Genomic DNA, 22,796 nt, shown 5'->3' with positions numbered 1-22,796 from the left:
AATGACACTAAACTAGGTTCACATGGGATTCCTGGGAGGCAGGGATGGAAGGGAAGACCACACATAACAGCTAAAAGACCTACCCCACATGTTCAGTACCAGATTTGTGTCAAAAATTGCCTTTATTTTTCAAAACTTTAGATGTACAAAATATCGGCCCATATCGGCCGATACCGATACTAAGTGACCAAAATATCGGTATTGGTATCGGCCCTGAAAAAAACATATCGGTCTATACCTACTCCAGTGTCTCCCCTCTCTGTCAACTTCCCTGGACCTCTGGGTTCAGCCCCTCTCGACCACTCTTCCGGCCCTCAGAACGACCTCCTGAGGCCGCATGGCACCTCTACAGAGGAGGAGGCAGCCGCTCTGCTCTCCAACCAAAGACCTCAAGCACATGTGCCCCTGGCTTTTATACAGTATCCCAACATGCACAGAGGCGTCCTGCCCTCTGCCAATCATCAGGACTGTATCAAAAGCCTATGCACCCATTCGTCAGGTTTCCTCTGTCCAACATGCCTCCCTATTGGACCAGTGTGAAAGACTCTCTAGACTGAATGAATTGCATACTGAGCACACTGAGCAGACCTCACTAACAGCTCCGGCTCTCTGGTAGGCAGAAAACAATATGCAAAGTAGATTTACCTGCAGCTCTTCCGATAAGCAGACAGAGCCAAAAACTATACTCTCTCACTAGCACCTACCTAGGAGGGTGCTACATTATAAAGTTATGAGGAGTTATGATTTCTGTTAGAAATAAGAAATTGTCTGTGACTCCACAGAGGAAAGTTTTCCACACTTACAAAGTGAGGGGCTGTGATTGTCAATGGGACATGAAGACACATAGCAATAAAGACATTGTCAGATGTTCCTGTTCTAATTCTTCTTCTTTGTACTCAAAAAGGTGATTTTGTTTGTGTCCCCACAGGAGAGATTTCCCATCGTTTCACAATATGGATGGAGAGGAGAGAAGAGGAAAAAAAACGAGAGAAGGAAAGAAGAGATGAGGAGAGGATAACAGGGGAAGGATGAAGAGGACAGGGAAGGATAGAAGGGGAAAGATGGAGAGAGGAAAAAGGAGATGCAAGGAAGAGGAGAAGAGAGGGGAGGTGAGGAAAGAGGAGAAGGAAGGATGAGGAGAAGAGAGGAGGGGCGAGAAAAGAGGAGAAGGAAGGAAGAGGAGAAGAGAGGAGGGGCGAGGAAAGAGGAGAAGGAAGGAAGAGGAGAAGAGAGGAGAGGCGAGGAAAGAGGACAAGGAAGGATGAGAAGAGAGGAGGGGCGAGAAAAGAGGAGAAGGAAAGAAGAGGAGAAGAGAGGAGGGGCAAGGAAAGAGGAGAAGGAAGGAAGAGGAGAAGAGAGGAGAGGGGAGGAAAGAGGAGAAGGAAGGTAGAGGAGAAGAGAGGAGGGGCGAGGAAAGAGGAGAAGGAAAGGAAGAGGAGAAGAGAGGAGGGCGAGGAAAGAGGAGAAGGAAGAAAGAGGAGAAGGAAGAAAGAGGAGAAGAGAGGAGGGGCAAGGGAAGAAAAGGAAGGAAGAGGAGAAGAGAGGAGAGGCGAGGAAAAAGAAGAAGGAAGGAAGAAGAGAAGAGAGGAGGGGCGAGGAAAGAGGAGAAGGAAGGAAGAGGAGAAGAGAGGAGGGGCGAGGAAAGAGGACAAGGAAGGAAGAGGAGAAGAGAGGAGAGACGAGGAAAGAGGAGAAGGAAGGAAGAGGAGAAGAGAGGAGAGGCGAGGAAAGAGGAGAAGGAAGGATGAGGAGAAGAGAGGAGGAAAGAGGAGAAGGAAGGAAGAGGAGAAGAGAGGAGAGGTGAGGAAAGAGGAGAAGGAAGGTAGAGGAGAAGAGAGGAGGGGCGAGGAAAGAGGAGAAGGAAGGAAGAGGAGAAGAGAGGAGGGGCAAGGAAAGAGGAGAAGTAAGGAAGAGGAGAAGAGAGGAGGGGCGAGGAAAGAGGAGAAGGAAGGAAGAGGAGAAGAGAGGAGGGCGAGGAAAGAGGAGAAGGAAGAAAGAGGAGAAGAGAGGAGGGGCGAGGAAAGAGAAGAAGGAAGGAAGAGGAGAAGAGAGGAGGGGCGAGGAAAGAGGAGAAGGAAGGAAGAGGCGAAGTGAGGCGGGGCGAGGAAAGAGGAGAAGGAATGAAGGGGAGAAGAGAGGAGGGCCGAGGAAAGAGGAGAAGGAAGGAAGAGGAGAAGAGAGGGGGGCGAGGAAAAAGGAGAAGGAAGGGAGAGGAGAAGAGAGGAGGTTGAGGAAAGAGGAGAAGGAATGAAGGGGAGAAGAGAGGAGGGCCGAGGAAAGAGGAGAAGGAAGGAAGGGGAGAAGAGAGGGGGGGGCGAGGAAAGAGGAGAACGAAGGGAGAGGAAATGAGAGGAGGGCGAGGAAAGAGGAGAAGGATGTAAGAGGGTGGGAAGAAAGGGGAAAGGAAGGAAAAGAAAAGGACTGATGAGCAGTGCTGGGACAAGGCCATCCAGCACCCAGTACAAAGGTGCCAAGCTGCCCCCCTTCTCTTAGGGTTAAGGTCAGGACAGCCCCATCCTTGCATTTAGGGCTGGGTAAAGCAGTGGGCAGGAGGGGTGGCTGCCCTGGGCACTGTGGTATCTTGTGAGGTGGGAGGCGCCACAAGGAGATTGGGGGTGGGGATATGTGTTGAAAGGGAGAATGTTGGGGGTGGTAGGGAGTAAGTATTATTCTAGGAGAGGAAATCTGGGGGGGGGGATGCTAAGGGCGGTGATCTAGGAGGATCTATGTTGGGAGTAGGGATGAGGGGGGAAGATGATTTGTGCTGGGATGGAGAGAATGAAGTAGGAGGTAGAACATGTGGGGGGCGCAGTTTTTGCTCTGGGCTCAAGATGACCTTGTCACTGCTTGCAATAAACCATTGCGCCCAGGGCAGCCGCTCTCTTGCCCACCCCTTGTCCCCGCCCTGCTGATGAGTACTGAAGAAAAATTAAAAGAGAAGTTGAGTATTTTTTTTTTGTTTTTCAAGAATCCTACTTACCTGTAGGATTCCTTACCTTAGGTGGGTGCTGCATCTGTCCGCTGCCGGCTCTAAGACTGAGAACTGAGCGATCAAACACCGCTGATCGCTCGGTTCTCAGAGCTCCCTTAGGAGAGAGCTGATGGCTGTCAGTCACCGTCACCACTGGAGCGCCGGGCTGTGGAGGGGGCGGGAGCGGCACGCTCAGGCACTCAGAGGCTCGCAGAAAACCTTAGCTGGGTGCCAGTCCAGGGTTGTGGGCGGATCCCGACCATATTGTCGCGGTCTTTCCCCAGCCTGGACCGGCTGTCTGACATCAGCCGCTGTCTGCTAAAAACAGGTCACAGGAGTGCAGAACGAACTAAAGAGCTTTGGCTGTACTTCTCCTTTAAATTAGAACTATAGGCAAGTTCTTTTTGGATAGAGTAAGGGAGGGTTATAACCCCTGTCAGATTTTATTTTTTCCATCTTTGTCCCATTGCAGAGATTTTCCTTCACTTCCTGTCCCATAGCCAAACAGGAAGTGAGAGGAAATCCCTGCAAATTAAAGGAATTCATGGGGATTCACCAGAGCTTGTGTCCCCGTTGGAAGATTTCCCCTCTATTACGTTTCAGGGGACACCCCAAAATTTGGCATTTTCTTTTACTTTCGATGATAAAGGTTAACAGGACAAATAGAGAGGGAGAATCTCCCTAAAGCGGAGCTCCACCCAAAAGGGTAGACAGCCGCAAGCTGTCACAGCTGCCCATAGTAAAGATGCCAGGGAGGGGGGACACAGGGTGACAACAGCTGGGCCGAGCACAGCACTGGATCCTGGAACCGGTGAGTGGCTGTTTATTACAAATCCCCAGCTACAGTTTTTGTAGCTGCTGACTTTTAATTTTCACTTAAGAGACTGGAGCTCCTCTTTAACGGGGGCACAGACAGCAATAAAAACTGACAGGGGTTCTAATCCCTCTGCACTCCAAAACTAACAAAAAATGTTCAGCCTTTAGATATACTTTAACCACTTCGGCACCAGCTGCCGCAGTTGTACGGCGGCAGGCTGGCGCTCCTAGGCAAAGTGCCGTACATGTACGGTGCTCGCCTGGGTGGAGCTAGGGGGCGATCGCGCACCGCTGGAGGCGCGGTCCCGCCCCCGCTCATCAGCTGGGGAGTCAGCGCGTGTGACCGGCGGCTCCGATGGCCGCCGGCCACTCGCAATCTCCCGCGGCTGTGAGAGAAGGACAGACGGCTGATGTAAACACAGCCGTCTGTCATTCTCCCTGAAGTGATCTCAGAGGCTATGTGATCCTGCTATATAGGATCGTATGTCTCTGTGATTACTTCACAAGCCACGCCCCCTGACAGTTAGAATCTCGCCCCTAGGGGCACATTTAATCCCTTGATCACCAGTACAGTTAACCCCTTCCCTGCCAGTGTAATTTTTACAGTAACAGTGCATATTTATAGCACTGATTACTGTAGTAATGTCACTGGTACCCCCATAAGTGTCAAAAATGTCAGTCAGGGGTCCGATCTGTCCGCCAAAATGTCACAGTTCCGCAAAAAAAAAAAAAAAATCACAGATCGCCACCATTACTAGTAAAAAAAAAAAACAATAAAAATGACATAAATCTTTCCCGTAGTTAGTAAACGCAATAACTTTTGCGCAAACCAATCAAAATATGCTTATTGCGATTTTTTTTTACCAAAATTATGTAGCAGAAAACAAATTGGCCTAAAATGTTAAAAAAATTTTGATTTTTATATTTTTTTTTGAGAGAATTTCATATAAATAAATTTGAAAAATATTGTTATTTTTTCAAAATTGTCGCTCTTTTTTTGTTTATAGCGCAAAAAATAAAAATCACACAGGTGATCAAATACCACCAAAAGAAAGCTCTGTTTATGGGAAAAAAAGGACAGTTAAAGTCACGCAGTGCCGAATCGCAAAATAGGGCCTGGTCATTGAGCAGCCAAATTCGTAGGGCTACGTCGTTTCGCGCAGCTGAGCCAGTAAAACTGCGGGAGGCGGTCGGCGAGTGGTTCATTTAGTCCTAGCTAGACCCTGCCTGTTTTTTCCCCCCAGTCAGGTTGGTACTTCGCAGAGACAGGACTTAGCAAAGTCATTGTTATCTTACACTTCTAAAGACTTGAAAAGCATCCACTGTACTGCAATTATTTGAAGTAAAATTGTGTTGGACCCAACTTTTGTGTCTTAATGAAGAGTTTAGCTGCCTGTGGTTGGTCAGTAGGTGACCATAATGTCTGAACAGACTGGATCTATGGAGGGATGTCAATGCATAAGGTGGCATTTATAATGCCGTGAGTGTTTTATGTTTCCTTTCATTGTATGCAGCACGTCATTTGGAAGTTGTACCTTTATTGATGTTCTGCCACAGGACGTCTACAAACTTTTCACGGTCACTGCGGCTCTGCTCGTGGAAGAAGCCCAGAGAGTGCTGGATCTCATGCTGTACTATTCCCCTCACCATACACCCACCCTTCATCAGAGAGAGATCCTGGGCTCCTTCGGTCCTTCCAACATATGACCAACACCTGACAAAGGAAATATTGGTTATTGGTTGCAATGGGAAAACACAATTTGTTTCCAATTAAAATAACCTCACCTCAGCTGCAGGAACCTGTATACAAGTGTCTATCTCTAAATACATGCAAAGGCACAACCACATCAGTGGCGGCTGGTGCTCCATGGGCCAGGGGGGGCTTCAGACCAACCGCACCATACACCCCCCCCCTCCCCCGGACCAGACCAGGCTGCACACCATCCCCCCCACCCCCCGACCACGGCTAGACAGGACGGACAGACAGGACCCCCCCCCTCGCTCACTCACCCTGCCTGGATGCAGCAGCAGGTGGCGGCGGCGGCTTCGGCTTCTTCCCCCTGTCTTCTGCGTCTCCTCCCTCCTCCTCCATGCCCAATGGCATGGCTTCTCCTTTCAGCCAATTGAGAAACGGGTCTCAAAACTTGCTTCCTGATTGGCCAGGAGGAGGATCCGTGTGACAATAGCAAAATTTCATTCGCTATTGTCACACAACTGGGTGGGCTCTGGGCGCAGTGCTCTGCGCCCCGAGCCCACCCTTTTTTTTTAGCTTGTGAGAGCCTCTGGCTCTAATCACATGGTTAAAAAAAAAAAAAGCCCCACTGAACTCCATGCGTCTGACGCCCTGCATGTAAATTAGGGGGCCGGACTCATGGATAGGGGGGGGGGCGGCGCCACTGCGCCCCATATTAGTATTAGTATTAATATTAGTATGCCGTCCAGTTCTGGGCACCGGTCCTGCTGTGCCCAGAACTGCTGTGCCCAGGATGTGCTGGAACTGGAGAGAGTCCAGAGAAGGGCAACAAAGATAATTAGGGGAATGGAGGACATCAGATATGAGGAAAGACTACAAGCACTGAACTTATTCTCTCTGGAGAAGAGACGCTTGAGGGGGGATATGATATCAATGTACAAATACTGTACTGGTGACCCTAGCATAAGGAACAAACTATTTAGAGAAAGGGAATACAATAAGACACGGGGCCACGCACTAAAACTAGAGGAAAAACGGTTTAACCCTAAAATACGCAAGAGGTTCTTTAACGTCAGAGCAGTAAGGATGTGGAATTCTCTTCCAGAAGTAGTGGTGTCAGCAGGGAGCATCGATAGTTTAAAAAAACTATTAGATGGGCACCTTAAAGACCACAACATACAGGGGTATACAATGTACGGTTAACAGCAAACACACATACACACATCATAGGTTGAACTGGATGGACTGATGTCTTTTTTCAACCTCACAAACTATGTAATTATACCAACAGTATCTTGAAATAAATGGCAAGATTCTCATTCAGGCATCTGGAAAACACCCTATTTGACCACTAGGTGGAGCTAAGTATTATAAGAATTAAAATTACAGTTTGTGCCATCTAGTGACCCAAAGCAGTAATCTCTGTTTTTAAATCAGTGATTTGCTTTTGAACAGTACAAGACAGCATATTTACATCTGTTTGTTGCCCCATTTGCACAGAATAAATTTACATGCACTTTCACTGGATGCAAACTTATGCACCTTCAATATAAATCAACCCCTAAGCAGTGCTGTATCTCGGCCTAGGCTGACAAAAGGGGGCAGCAAAAAAGCTGCACCCCACACTAAACCCCCCCCCCCCTCCTCCCGGCTCCTGCATGAAAAGGATCCCCACCGGCTTGCGCTACACTTTTAGTATAGTGCCTGTCTCATGGGGAGAATTGGGTCGGAGGGCAGGATCTAGGAGGCAAATCAGTCTGGCACCCCCCATAAAGCGGTCACATTGCTACCTGCCGGTATGATATTTAAATTTGGGGGTGCACAAGTTTAGTCAGGCCTAGGGCAGCACAAAACCTAAATACACCACTGCCCTTAAGTGTAATAGCAAGGAACATGAACTGAACCAATACAGGAATGAATCTATTACAGAAATTATGGGGACATTTCATCTGGCTTACATGAATGCTTCTGACATCTATTTAATAAATATTTTATAAAGCGACCCCTAAGCTCTGGGGCAAATTCCCTTGCAAAGTGAACAGCCTCTTTGCCTTTAGTAAACAAACTCCACTACTTACATGGAATTTGCATCTTTCCTTTCAAGTGGTTCTAAAGCCTAAAAATGTTTCTACCTTAAAGTGATTGTAAAGGCTTTTTAAAAAAAAATTGTAAAAGTGTTATACTTACCTGCTCTGTAATGGTTTTGCACAGAGCAGCCCGGATCCTCCTCTTTTCAGGTTCCTCCCCGGCTCTCCTGGCCCTCCCTCCTGCTGAGTGCCCCCATAGCAAGCAGGTTGCTGTGGGGGCACCCAAGCAGGCTCACTCTCGAGCCACTGCTCTGTGTATCTTGTCACACACAGTCGTGGCTTAGCCTGTGATTAACAATAGTGTGAGCCAATGGCTCCCGCTGTTGTCTCATGAGAAGGGAGGGACCTAGGACAGCCGAGGCTCTCATGCACATTGCTGGATTAGAACGCAGTTCAAAAAAGTGAGGGGTGGGGGTATCTGGGGGCTGCTGCTGCACACAGAAAGTTTTTCACCTTCATGCATTGAATGCATAAAGGTAAAAAAATCCTTGAGCCTTTGGAACCACTTTAATGCATTGCTTGAATTTTGGGGAAAAAAGGTTTAGGTATTACTATCCACCTCCCATGCTGTGCCCTGTCTGTAGTGGCCCTTCTTGCTCTCGCAAGCTTTGCTGAGGCAGTAGGAGCCATGGGCTCCAGCTGCTATCAGTCAAATTCTGTGATAGGAGGTGGGCCAAACCGCTATCTGTGTCTATGGATGCAGGCAGCGCAGGTGGGCCACCATAGGAAACGGCTTTCTATGGTGTCACACACAAAAAGAGGAGGAGCCAGAATCATCATTGGGGGACCTCAGAAGGGGTTCAGAGCCATTATGTAATTCTGTTGCACAGCAGGGAAGTATAATGAGATCAGATGTAAGGAGCAGCACAGAAATCAGGCCAAATGGAACTCAGAAGTATTCATCTCAACTGTAAGCTGAATTCACCTCAAAGAATGCTGCACTTGCCCATGGACACGAGTCTTTATTCTAGCCAAGGACAGGCATGGAGGCATCTGCTGGCTACTTCCAGTACCACGACCTACTGCTATTTCACATGCCGTTCACTTGACCTGTCTAAGTCAGAGCACACAGGGTTCACTTCTTTTCCTCTTCACTTTTGGAAGGAATGGGCAGGTAAGATAAATTTGGATAATCTATATAAAGCTATAGCCAGCCTAAGCTCCACTGGGGAAAAGACTGATGTGAATGGTCTTAATGTATGAATATCATCTTGTAAAGACTCATTTTACTGCACAATGAATGGCTGGAAACCATGGTTCAATCCCAAAGATGTATATGAGGGCCTCCAAGAAATACATTGACCTCTACATCAAGCCTTCCACTGCAACGTACCCACTGTAAGTGCAGTAAGACGGTGTATTTTAATAAACCCAACAACAGGGCTACTTACAATCAGAGGTGGCTCTAGGTTTTGTGAGGCCTTAGGCAGAATTTAGACACGAGGCCCCACTCACCCCCTTTGTAGGGGTTAAGGAAGAACCCAGAGGACGAGCATCGACTTACTGCTGCTTGTGTGGGTGGGATGTGTACTGTGGCAATCACATGGGATAAATAGGAGAGGGATGGGACTGGGAACCATGGGATAGGGGAGAAGGAGGAGGGGGTAAAAAGGGGGGAGTGGGTAGATGATGAGGGATGGATAGAGGAGAACTGGGGTGAAACTGGGGGATCCTGGTCTGTATAGCAATAATAAAAAAGGAGAAGGATTTGTGCTCTCATGAGGGAAAGAAGGGGGGGGGGGGACAAGGAAGAAAGGGGGGAGAAAGAAGGGGGGAGAAAGAAAGAAAGAAAGATGGAGGAAAAAGGAAGAAAGAAAGGAAGAAAGAAAGAAAGAGGGGGGAGAAAGAAAGAAGGGGGGGGAAGAAAGAAGGGGGGGGGAGGAAGAGGGGGGGAGAAAGAAAGAAGGGGGGGGGAGAAGGGAGTGGATGTATGGGATGGAGGGATCAGGTGCCATCTTTCCTCTTCTTGTTCCTGGTCTGCAATCTTTCCGCCCTGTCGGGGAGTGTGGGTGGGGCAAGCACAGGTGGAGAGGGCAGGAGGAGGAGCAGAAACAGCTCTCTCTCCTCCCTGTCTGTGGTCTGTTGGGGAGGCGGAAGTGTCAGTGCCGCGGCTCTAGTATCTGGCTGTGATCTGGAGGTGTCGGTAGGCTCCTATCCTCGGTGAGCTGCTCCTGATCACAGCCCCGAATCGTAGCGGATTTTACCGCTTACAGACTGGCTAGGACTCAGGACTGTGCTGATTGCAGGGAGATCCCTGCTGCCAGCCTCAGAGGTGGCTCTTTATCTCGGCAAATTAAGCAGCCGCGAGGCCCCTGTGAGTGCGAGGCCTTAGGCGACCGCCTAATTTGCCTAATTAGAGAGCTGCCTCTGCTTACAATACATAGGTAAAAAACAGGCACATCAATAAGTATAGGTTGGGAATGCCAGTTGGAGCGGGCCGCGAGAGCTGCTGGTACCGCCAGGTGGAATGTGATAGGAGTCCCCGTGTGGAGGAGAAAGACGGCCGAAGTCCTCACTGAAGCAGGTGGAGCGCGTCATGGGTGGCCAGGAGCAGGATGACGTGGGCAGGGCTCAGGACCAGAATGCAAAGCATTTCGGAGTATGTGCTGTACTACGTAGGGGCATGCGCACTTCCTTTTCAAACTCCTGGCCGCCCACGTGGCTGCGTTCCACGACGAGCTCCGCCCGCTTTAGGAAGGACTTCGGCCGGCTTTCTCCTCCACACGGGGACTCCTGTCACATTCCACCTGGTGGTACCAGCAGCTCTCGCGGCCCGCTCCAACTGGCGTTCCGGGCCTACACTTATTTATGTGCCTGGTTTTTTACCTATCCATTGTAATTAGCCCTGTTGTGAAATTTATTAACCACTTCTGGACTGGAAGGATTTGCCCCCTTAATGACCAGGCCATATTTTGCAATTCGGCACTGCGTTACTTTAATGGACAATTGCGCGGTCGTGCGACGCTGTACCCCAAAAAAATTGATGTCCTTTTTTTTTCCCTACAAATAGAGCTTTCTTTTGGTGGTATTTGATCATCTGTACAATTTTTATTTTTTGGTGCTATAAACAAAAAAAGAGCGACAATTCTGAAAAAAAAATCAATGTTTTTCACATTCTGCTATATAACATTCCCCAAAAAAAAAAATTTTAAAAATCAAAATTTTTTAACATTTTAGGCCAATTTGTTTTCTGCTACATATTTTTGGTAAAAAAAAAAAATCGCAATAAGCGTATTTTGATTGGTTTGCGCAAAAGTTATCGCGTCTACCAACTACAGGAAAGTAGTACAGGAAAACATTTTCATTGTTTTTTTTTTTTGTTTTTTTTACTAGTAATGGTGGCGATCTGTGATTTTTTTGCGGGACTACGACATTGCGGCGGACAGATCGGACCCCTAACTGACATTTTTGACACTTTTGGGGGGACCAGTGACATTACTACAGTAATCAGTGCTAAAAATATTCACTGTTACTGTAATAATGACATTGGCAGGGAAGGGGTTAACACAGTAAGTGATCAAGGGGTTAAATGTGTACCTAGGGGCGTGTTTCTAACTGTATGGGGGTGGGACTTGTGAAATGACCATAGAGACATGTGATCCTATATAGAAGGATCACAACAGCTCTGTGATCATTCCAGGGAGAAGAACGGTCAGTTTAACAGCTGACCGTCTTTCTCTCTCTGTGCGGAGCGATCGTGGGTGTCAGGCGGCAATCGGAGCCACCTGCCCCGTGCATCGGAGTCCCCGCCGACGAGTGGGGGCGGGAGCGCGTCGCCGGTGGCGCGCGCTCACCCCCTAGTTGCAGGCGCGCGACCGACGTATACCTGCGTCGGTTCGTGCAGGAGGGGCTGCCTGGCGCAATATGACTGCGGCAGGAGGTCCGGAAGCTGTTAAAATACAACGTCTATGCCCTATGTCTGCAAATAATTTCATTAGCGCAGGCATAGGGTTCCGCTACTTTCACACCTATATATGTGTGTGTGTGTATATATACCCCTATACAGAAGTTCAGGTGTCATGCCTGCCTCCAAAGATGTCCACAAAAAAGCCCAATAAACGCCTGCAAAAAAAAACGGCCAGGTGTGAAAATAGCTAAGCCATATCCCTGCTCTACTGCAATTCTAAGACAAACAATCTTTTTTTTTTCTGGTTCTGGACATGCTACAGAGCTGAAACTTCACAGGGACACTTTTTAGACCCCCCAAAGAAATCTCATTTTTTTTTTCAATAATTTTTTCAATAATTGGCTCTACCAAAAATGACAATTTTTAAGAACTTTTTTTTGTGTGATTAATAGTCCCTAAGGCATGACCCAGAACCCTAGGCACTTTTTAGGGGCATTTATTGGGTTTTAGGGCTTCAAAATTGTGTTTTTTGATTACCGAAGTTCGGGTCCCATTGGGAAGTTTGGGTGTTCTGTTCGAACCAAACTTTTCAAAAGTTCGATCATCCCTACTGGCGCCCCATAGTAGGCTTTAAATGGAAATAAATTTAAATTTTTTTTTTCTTTGCAGATGCTGACGGGGGGGGGGGGGGGGGCTTAGCGCCCCTGTGCCCCCTATCGACCGGCCGCCACTGCCAAGAAGCCTTGCCCTAGTGCCTTGGACATTTTTGGACTTAACATGGACTTAAACATTATAACTACACTTCTTGCATATTAGGTATTATGACCAGGGCTGCTGTTAGAAATTACAGGGCCCTGTTCAGCCTACCTGGCAGCCCCCCCCCCCCCCCCCCTGAATATCAAGACAATGTTTTCACTAAAAATACACTAAAGTCATTATTAGCGGACACCAACATAACAGGGAACCTGTGTGAATTAGCCCTTAATTGTTTTTTAAAGTTTTTTTTCAACAGGGAGGGGGATCGGTGTTGGAGAAGTAATTACAAGAACAATGCCCTGTGTCTGTGTTTCTCCCTGCAGCCGCTGAAAGCTGGCAGGAGGGGAAGAAACTGGCTATCAGCTGCTACAGGGAGCCGCACAGGGCATCCTTCTTCAATTGCCCCTCTGCCCCTCCACACCAATTCTCTGTGCTGTTGGGCCCTCCCTGTGTGCCCGGGCCCCCTACAGGAGGACTGGTGGTCCCCCCCCCCCATCAGCAGCCCTGATTATGACCAAGCCTCTGCGCCTATAACCTCCTTTTCTTGTACGTACCCGCTTCCTGAGAAGATATTCAGATAGTCCTGTTCTGTAGAGCGCTCTACAAATTGGATGCAGGTCAGTGTACTGAAGGTCCCCAAGGCTTCTGTAATTAAACTCTTCTCCTCATTGCCTAGACACAAAAGTTAATTCCATATGACAATCCCATAAGCAGACATCTAGTGTATTAATGACTGATATATATCATTCTTATGCTTTTCTTGGGTTTTTAAAATGTGAATAGTTCTGTAAGTTTGCTATTGCCATAACCAGTTGAGTAGCTATTGCCATAACCAGTTGAGTACCAGCCTGTTTTTACCCCTTCATTACCAGGCCATTTTTCCAATTTCAGGGGCTATGATGGTTTGCCTGACAATTACTCCATCATGCAACACTGGACCCAAAATAATTTTATATCATTTTTTGAGAAGGATAAAGCTTTTTTTGGTGGTAGTTAATTACCCTTTTTGATGTTTTACTATATATATATATATATATATATATATATATATATATGTGTATATATAAAAAAAAGGCCACTAATGTAGATTGCATACATTTACCTGTAAGCACCTTACTTTACTTGTACTTCTCACCTTCACCTTCCGTCTGCTGCAATTCACCTTCCTGTCTGAATACCAATTGCCCTTCTTCATTGTCAAACTTCCAGAACTTTAGGCGGCAATGCCAAGGGTCACTGCACAGGCAAACTCTGCGGTTGTCACTATCGGAAAGCCCTTCCTGGAAAATGACACACAGCTGCCGCTGGATCAAATGCATATACAGTATCTCACAAAAGTGAGTACACCCCTAACATTTTTGTAAATATTTTATTCTATCTTTTCATGTGACAACACTGAAGAAATGACACTTTGCTACAATGTAAAGTAGTGAGTGTACAGCTTGTATAACAGTGTAAATTTGCTGTCCCCTCAAAATAACTCAACACACAGCCATTAATGTCTAAACCGCTGGCAACAAAAGTGAGTACACCCCTAAGTCAAAATGTCCTATTTGGGCCCAGTTAGCCATTTTCCCTCCCCGGTGTCATGTGACTCGTTAGTGTTACAAGGTCTCAGGTGTGAATGGGGAGCAGGTGTGTTAAATTTGGTGTTATGGCTCTCACTCTCTCATACTGGTCACTGGAAGTTCAGCATGGCACCTCATGGCAAAGAACTCTCAGAGGATCTGAAAAAAAGAATTGTTGCTCTACATAAAGTTGGCCTAGGCTAAAAGAAGATTGCCAGGACCCTGAAACTGAGCTGCAGCATGGTGGCCAAGACCATACAGTAGTTTAACAAGACAGGTTCCACTCAGAACAGGCCTCGCCATGGTCGACCAAAGAAGTTGAGTGCACATGCTCAGTGTCATATCCAGAGGTTGTCTTTGGGAAATAGACGTATGAGTTCTGCCAGCATTGAAGTGGTGGGGGGCGGGGGTAAGCCTCTCAGTGCTCAGACCATACGCCGCACACTGCATCAAATTGGTCAGCATGGCTGTCGTCCCAGAAGGAAGCCTCTTCTAAAGATGATGCACAAGAAAGCCCGCAAACAATTTGCTGAAGACAAGCAGACTAAGGACATTGATTACTGAAACCATGTCCTGTGGTCTGATGAGACCAAGATAAACTTATTTGGTTCAGATGGTGTCAAGCGTGTGTGGCGGCAACCAGGGGAGGAGAACAAAGACAAGTGTGTCTTATCTAGTTGGCGTACAGTCAAGCATGGTGGTGGGAGTGTCATGGTCTGGGGCTGCATGAGTGCTGCCGGCACTGGGGAGCTACAGTTCATTGAGGGAACCATGAATGCCAACATGTACTGTGACATACTGAAGCAGAGCATGATCTCCTCCCTTCGGAGACTGGGCAGCAGGGCAGCATTCCAACATGATAACGACCCAAACACACCTCCAAGACGACCACTGCCTTACTAAGGAAGCTGAGGGTAAAGGTGATGGACTGGCCAAGCATGTCTCCAGACCTAAACTCTATTGAGCATCTGTGGGGCAATCTCAAATGGAAGGTGAAAGAGCGTAAGGTCTCTAATGGTGCTTTTCCACTACATGGAACCGAACGGTACGGCTTGCTTAAACAGTACCACCTCGGTTGTGGTTCCAAGAGGGCCGTACCGATACCATATGCCACAATCCTTTGCATGCAGCCTTTACTGTTTGTCACTACTAGCCACTGATTGGTCAGAGAATCGTTGTTATCCCACCCACTTACTACTTTAGTGGAAAAGCAAACCGTACCATGCGGTACCATGCAGTGGAAAACCAAACCGAGCCAAGCAGGGCCGAATGGAGCCGATCCGGTACTTGCAGTGGAAAAGTGCCATAACATCCACCAGCTTTGTGATGTCATCATGGAGCAGTGGAAGAGGACTTCAGTGGCAACCTGTGAAGCTCTGGTGAACTCCATGCCCAAGAGGGTTAAGGCAGTGCTGGAAAATAATGGTGGCCACACAAAATATTGACACTTTGCACCCAATTTGGACATTTACCCTTAGGGGTGTACTCAATTTTGTTGCCAGCGGTTTAGACATTAATGGCTGTGTGTTATTCTGAGGGGACAGCAAATTTACACTGTTATACAAGCTGTACACTCACTACTTTACATTGTAGCAAAGTGTCATTTCTTCAGTGTTGTCACATGAAAAGATAGAATAAAATATTTACAAAAATGTGAGGGGTGTACTAACTTTTGTGAAATACTGTATACAGGATAATGGCTGGAGGCTGTGCGAAGTCAGCAGCATCAAGTTGCAAAAAAAGGTAAAAAAAAAAGAATAAAACAATTGATTATGATATGCAGTTTTTTAGCAAACTAAATTTTAGGTGTTAGGTCTACGTTAATCCATAGAAAAACCTCAGGAGTGGCTTTAGCGGTTCACATTGATAACGTGGATTTATTAAATGTCCCACTTTCTGCAGTAATTATGCCTTCTGCCAAGAATCTCCAATGTCTGGGCCAAGGTCCTCTGTGCAGTTTAGAGGATCAGCCTTGGAATTAGAGACACCTGCCATGGCTCCCACACTCACTGTATTCGGAGGAGAGGGTGTAGGCCACCCTGGCCTTTCCATCTGCTGATTTGGTCCATAGGCAGCTGGAACACGTGGTGGCACTGTAGGTGGAATCCTGGACAATGTCCCCATGGTACAGCTTTACAGCAGAGCCTGAAAGATAAGAGGAAATTAGTTATAGGAAGCAGTGCAGCCATAATGGGTCAAGAAGACCTTTGTCTAGGGCAGGGATCTCCAAACTACGACCCTCCAGTTGTTACGGAACTACACGTCCCATGAGGCATTGTAAGACTCTGACAATCACAAACATGATTAGGCATGATGGGAACTGTAGTTCCTGAACAACTGGAGGGCCCTAGTTTGGAGACCCCTGGTCTAGGGCAAAAATATGGAGGGTTTAGGGGGGTTCCACAATGTCAATAAAAGTCAGTAATCATAAACTGAGTTACCAATGCTGTACAGAAAGTCTTGCAATTGATTAGAAAGTCCACTGGATTCCATGATCCCTTGTAGATTTATTAAGCAAGACTTTCCCATGGCCCACTGGGTAGGCTAACAACCTCCTGACCGTTTTTCTCTGCAACACCCCCCCCCCCCCCCCCTGAAAACTGCAGCCCTCTGGAGGATCTTCTAGAAGACCAGGGGTGGGAATATTTTATCTCCTAATGATCAGAGTTTTGCATATTAAAGGAAACCTATCATGAGAAAGCATGGAGGCAGACATTGTTGCTTGTCATTCTGAAAATGCTAGCTGTCTGGCTTTTGCATTGTTGGTGTGTCTGTGTGTGCTTGGTAGCTGTCAGGGAGGTTTGCGGCGCATATTTACGCGCATGCAACCAGCAACTGCCCAGGCTAAATTACATGGTTGTGGACCAGGGAATGTGCAAAGGCGAATGCGCATGCGCACCCGCGTACGCACGTGCGCGCACGCCTGTTGGCACCAGGCGGACTATTTAAACTGACTGCAGTATGGACTTGTTGCTGTTTGGTCTGCAGCTTATGGTGTTACTCCTGTTTCCTGTGCTGACCTTTGATTCTGATCTGGCTTACTCCTGACTAATGTTGTTCTGCTTAATACCCCGACCTCGGCTTGTTTTGGATTCTTCTTCTGCCTGCTGTTTTTGCTTATCTGCCTGAACGTTAGTTACCTACCCGTCTCATCTGACTCTGAACCTGCACTTCCAGTCTGCTTCAGCTGCTTCTTCGGTCTGCCAAACTCCATGCCAGCATACCCTCCATCAGCCTGTCTGCTGCACATCCTCCTGCTGATTGTTGCTACATGGATTACTGGACTGATTGCAGGCGCTCCTACGTCTTCGTGCTCTGGTGGCTGCTGTCTCCACTTCGGTAACCCCTGAGCCGTACATGGCTCCAAAGAACCCAAAAAAAAATGCCAGCGCCAAATAAAAATGCCCAGGTTTGTTCTTGCAGGCATTTTTTGGGCATTTTTTTGGGTTCTTTGGAGGCAGGCAAAACATCTGAACTTCTGTATAGGGGTATATATATACACACACACTTATATGTATATTACACTTACACATACAGTGGGTACGGAAAGTATTCAGACCCCCTTACATTTTTCACTCTTTGTTATATTGCAGCCATTTGCTAAAATCATTTAAGTTCATTCTTCTTCCTCATGAATGTACACATAGCACCTCATACTGACAGAAAAACACAGAATTGTTGACATTGTTGCAGATTTATTAAAAAAGAAAAACTGAAATATCACATGGTCCTAAGTATTCAGACCCTTTGCTCAGTATTTAGTAGAAGCCCCCTTTTGATCTAATACAGCCAGGAGTCTTTTTGGGAAAGATTCAACAAGTCTTTCACACCTGGATTTGGGGATGCTCTGCCATTCCTCCTTGCAGATCCTCTCCAGTTCTGTCAGGTTGGATGGTAAACGTTGGTGGACAGCCATTTTTAGGTCTCTCCAGAGATGCTCAATTGGGTTTAAGTCAGGGCTCTGGCTGGGCCATTCAAGAACAGTCACGGAGTTGTTGTGAAGCCACTCCTTCGTTATTTTAGCTGTGTGCTTAGGGTCATTGTCTTGTTGGAAGGTAAACCTTTGGCCCAGTCTGAGGTCCAGAGCACTCTGGAGAAGGTTTTTGTCCAGGATATCCCTGTACTTGGCCGCATTCATCTTTCCCTCGATTGCAACCAGTCGTCCTGTCCCTGCAGCTGAAAAACACCCCCACAGCATGATGCTGCCACCACCATGCTTCACTGTTGGGACTGTATTGGACAGGTGATAAGCAGTGCCTAGTTTTCTCCACACATACCGCTTAGAATTAAGGCCAAAAAGTTCTATTTTGGTCTCATCAGACCAGAGAATCTTATTTCTCACCATCTTGGAGTCCTTCAGGTGTTTTTTTAGCAAACTCCATGCGGGCTTTCATGTGTCTTACACTGAGGAGAGGCTTCCGTCGGGCCACTCTGCCATAAAGCCCCGACTGGTGGAGGGCTGCAGTGATGGTTGACTTTCTACAACTTTCTCCCATCTCCTGACTGCATCTCTGGAGCTCAGCCACAGTGATCTTTGGGTTCTTCTTTACCTCTCTCACCAAGGCTCTTCTCCCCCGATAGCTCAGTTTGGCTGGACGGCCAGCTCTAGGAAGGGTTCTGGTCCTCCCAAATGTCTTCCATTTGAGGATTATGGAGGCCACTGTGCTCTTAGGAACCTTAAGTGCAGCAGAAATCTTTATGTAACCTTGGCCAGATCTGTGCCTTGCCACAATTCTGTCTCTGAGCTCTTCAGGCAGTTCCTTTGACCTCATGATTCTCATTTGCTCTGACATGCATTGTGATCTGGAAGGTCTTATATAGACAGGTGTGTGGCTTTCCTAATCAAGTCCAATCAGTATAATCAAACACAGCTGGACTCAAATGAAGGTGTAGAACCATCTCAAGGATGATCAGAAGAAATGGAAAGCACCTGAGTTAAATATATGAGTGTCACAGCAAAGGGTCTGAATACTTAGGACCATGTGATATTTCAGTTTTTCTTTTTTAATAAATCTGCAACAATGTCAACAATTCTGTGTTTTTCTGTCAGTATGGGGTGCTATGTGTACATTCATGAGGAAGAAGAATGAACCTAAATGATTTTAGCAAATGGCTGCAATATAACAAAGAGTGAAAAATTTAAGGGGGTCTGAATACTTTCCGTACCCACTGTATATAGGTGTGTTGGGAGCGTAGCCATATTAGTGCAAATTATTTCATTAGCAAAAGTATACTGTTCTGCTCCTTTCACACCTATATATGTGTATGGGTATATATACATATAAGTGTGTGTTTTTATATACCCCTATACAGAAGTTCAGATGTTTTGCCTGCCTCCAAAGAACCCAAAAAAAATGCTAGCGCCAAAAAAAATACCCAGGTTTGTTCTTGCAGGCGTTTTTTTAGGCATTTTTTTGGGTTCTTTGGAGGCAAGCATGACATCTGAACTTCTGTATAGGGGTATATATACACACCTACACATATATAGGTGTGAAAGTAGCACAACACAATACTTTTGCTAATGAAATAATTTGCACTAATATGGCTATGCTCCTAACACACCTATATATGTGTAAGTGTAAAATACATATCAGTGTGTGTGTATATATATACCCCTATACAGAAGTTCAGATGTTTTGTCTGCCTCCAAAGAACCCAAAAAAATGCCCAAAAAAATGCCAGCGCCAAAAAAAAAATGCCCAGGTTTGTTCTTGCAGGCATTTTTTTGGGCATTTTTTTGGGTTCCGTGGAGGCAGGCAAAACATCTGATCTTCTGTATAGGGGTATATATATATATACACACACACTTATATGTATATTACACATATATAGGTGTGTTGGGAGCTTAGCCATATTAGTGCAAATTATTTCATTAGCAAAAGTATACTGTTCTGCTCCTTTCACACCTATATATGTGCAAGTGTATATATACAGACATGGGTGTATGTATATATACCCCTATAGATATGTTCAGATGTCATGCCTGACTCCAAACATGTCCTCAAAAAAGCACTAGCAACGCCTGCAGGCTGCAGCAAAAAGAATGCTGACAGGAGCGGAGCCATATCCCTGCTCTGAAAGTGACACAAGAGAAAAGATCTTTTCTCTATAGCGGTCACCCTGATATGGAAGGGTTTTTTCACCCTTCCATAGCAGTCACAGTCAGTTAACCCTACACTACACTACGGTCCCCTTACACTTAACACTTTCCCTACAGAAACAGAATAAATTAAAGCTAACTATAGTGGAAAATAGCACCCTAATTACACTAGATATCCCTTTCCTCACACTAAAAATTGCTAAATGACACTTTGTAACAGTTTGTAGCAGAAGTAACAGAACAGCATTCCACTCTCTTCCATGTCCCTGTATAAGAATGCTAGGAATTTGGCGGGGGCTATCTTATATACTGGGGGGCGTATTTACTAATGATTGGACTATGGACCCCCTAGTCACTCCAATCACATTCCTAGCATTCTCCTGCCCCCTCAATTGGCTTTTACTGATGGTTCTGGTCCAATCACAAGCTTTTAAAGCCCATTTCCTGAACCATTGCATCTTGGTCGGTTCTGGTTGCCGAATTCCGAACTTTTTGGGCAAAAAGTTCTAAATTCGGCCGAACCTCGAACAGCCAATGTTCGGGTCGACCATCGGTTCGACCCGAACCATTCGATCACCCCTATTGAGGATCACCCAATACTAAAGTTCATGGCACTTAAGAAATTTGAGTTCAAATCTTTATTGATTAGGAGAAGCCAACACATTTTGAGGATATTGTCCCCCATCTTTCCCCCTTCCTTAGAGCTGGAGTCGTGGATTTATTTGGACCGGCCATGAGATCCAATTAAGAAATTTATATTGACGCTAAATCTAAGCTGTCAGAATCGATGCCGTGTAAACTGTTTGCAGCCCTCCAGGCCTGAGGAAGGGGGAGGAAGTTCCCCCAAAATGTGTTGGCTTCTCTTGATCAGTAAGAATTTGGACTCCAGCTTAGCAAATCTTAGCAAAAAGTGCAGGACCTGCAAGCTAGTTGCTAAAGTAGTTCAAAGCTCTGGGTGGGGATGGGTGGAGGTGGTACACTTTGGCATTTTCGACTACGGTACTAAAGGATCTTGTCTTAGAACTTCCAAAAATTTATGAATTTGTGAAATCAGATTATTGAATATTTTACCTTTGTTGATCCTTAAGATTCGAGAGAAGACATCCTCCAAGTCATCTTCTTCGTGAGCGGTCAGTGGACGAGACCTATCTGTTACATATATAAATATTGAATGTTTTATCTACAATGTGATCTGAACAAATACAGTAAAGTATAACATTTATTTCACCATTCGCTGACATCACCAATGATATGATGATGAAATTTGTTTGGTTGGTATCAGCTCTTGCAGAATTCTTACTGTTACTTCCCTTTGCTCTGCCTCTGAAGAAGAAGCACGAGTTCAAAACCCACAATGAGATGACTGCTTATTGGTTCCCGTATTTTGTTTTTGGCACTGTGTGTGGAAAACTTTGGAAGAGCCCTGGGGCCATCATAAAAAAAATTTCAAAGATTTCTGAGCTTAAAAACATTTATTTTTTTTACAGAATTCTCAGTTTGAAAGTCAGAATTCTGGGTTTGAAAGTCAGAATTCTAATTCTGACTTCTGACTTTCAAAGATTACAGGTTTGGAACATGCTAAAATTTATTAAACACAATTCTGAGAATTAAAGTCAGAATTCTGAGTTTAAAAGTCAGAATTTTGAGTTTAAATGTCAGAATTCTGAGTTTGAAAGTCAGAATTCTAATTCTGATTTTTTTAACTCAGAATTCTGACTTTAAAGTCAGAATTTTGACTTTTATACTCAGAATTCTGACTTCGAAAGTCATAATTCTGACTATTAATCTCAGAATTTATTCTGATTTTTAAAGTCAGAATTTTGACTTTTTTAAACTCATAATTCTGACTTTCAAACTCAGAATTTTGTAAAAAAAAAAACTATTTTTTTTCAAGCTCAGAAATCATTGAAATTTTTTTTTATGATGGCCCCAGGGCTATTCCATAGAGAACCACCCCAGATCTTAGTCTAGCACAACTGCAAAGCTGCCTATATACTGTATGCCATTGGAGACTGTGGGATCTCAGCCACAATAAGCCCCACTGATTTTCAGTAATAGTGATTAAAGATTTCAAATTCAGTATGGAAACTTTGAAGCTCATATTTAAAACAAAGGCTTACCAAATTGTAGGCAGGTGCAGCTTTCTAGTCTGCCACTAGGTGGCTCTGTGCCAGAACAGTGTCTGGGGATAGCAGATAGTGTCATCAGGTGCTAGGCCCCTTTTAGTTAGAGCCCTCCTGCAGTGATGTCATGGGTGAGTTAGTGCCAAGCTATAAGCCAGTTTGGGAGAAACCCTAGTGCACTTGGGGCATGGGAGCCAAACACCCTACACCAGCACAGATGTAACCACCATGTAGAGGCCCTGTCTATACATTCTATATAGTTCATAACACTTAAGAAATTTGAGTTCAAATCTTTATTGATTAAGAGAAGTCAACACCTTTCGAGGACATTGCCCCCCCATCCCCTGGTGGGAGGCCAGGGAAGAGTAGACCTGCACCCAAGAGACCCGGCTGTAGACTTTCTGACTGATATGGAGGTGGGGGCTAGGTAAGATTTTATAAGGCCTTTGAGGTTAGGCCAAGAGTTCTCTGAGTGAGTCCATTCCCTAGAGCAGTGATGGCGGACCTTGGCACCCCAGATGTTTTGGAACTACATTTCCCATGATGCCCATGCACTCTGCAGTGTAGTTGAGCATCATGCGAAATGTAGTTCCAAAACATCTGGGGTGCCAAGGTTCACCATCACTGCCCTAGAGAGTCCCAGGAGAGGTGTACCTATGGAGAAGGTGACTGCAGAGATCTCATTCCAGTGAGTACTAATGACCCCGGGTGGAAGGAGAGACTGTAAGAGGGAGATGGCTGCTTAAAGTGCTGCATATGCTTTCACATGTGACTGCTGCAGGCCGTCCACTAAATGTGATAGTTTATGTGTTGTCAAGTGACTCTGGAATGTATG

The 22,796-nt window shown here is 45.9% G+C and overlaps 1 protein-coding gene across 1 annotated transcript in view; it reads right to left on the bottom strand.

Moving 5' to 3' along the window:
* The window catches only part of LOC309566063 (astacin-like metalloendopeptidase), a 54,112-nt gene that overhangs the window by 29,107 nt on the left and 2,209 nt on the right, over nt 1-22,796 (bottom strand). The window contains exons 3-6 of the mRNA XM_082271088.1: nt 20,910-20,987; nt 15,749-15,883; nt 12,725-12,842; nt 5,323-5,501 (exon numbers count right to left, since the gene is read on the bottom strand). Coding sequence (XP_082127214.1) covers nt 5,323-5,501; nt 12,725-12,842; nt 15,749-15,883; nt 20,910-20,987 — 510 coding nt within the window. The remainder of the gene's footprint in view (nt 1-5,322; nt 5,502-12,724; nt 12,843-15,748; nt 15,884-20,909; nt 20,988-22,796) is intronic.

Source organism: Pelophylax lessonae (genome assembly GCF_965119305.1).
Source record: "Pelophylax lessonae genome assembly, chromosome: 10".
NCBI classification, from domain to species: Eukaryota; Metazoa; Chordata; class Amphibia; order Anura; family Ranidae; genus Pelophylax; species Pelophylax lessonae.
The sequence above is the reverse complement of the archived record's forward strand: the minus strand, read 5'-3'. Positions and strand labels throughout refer to the sequence as shown.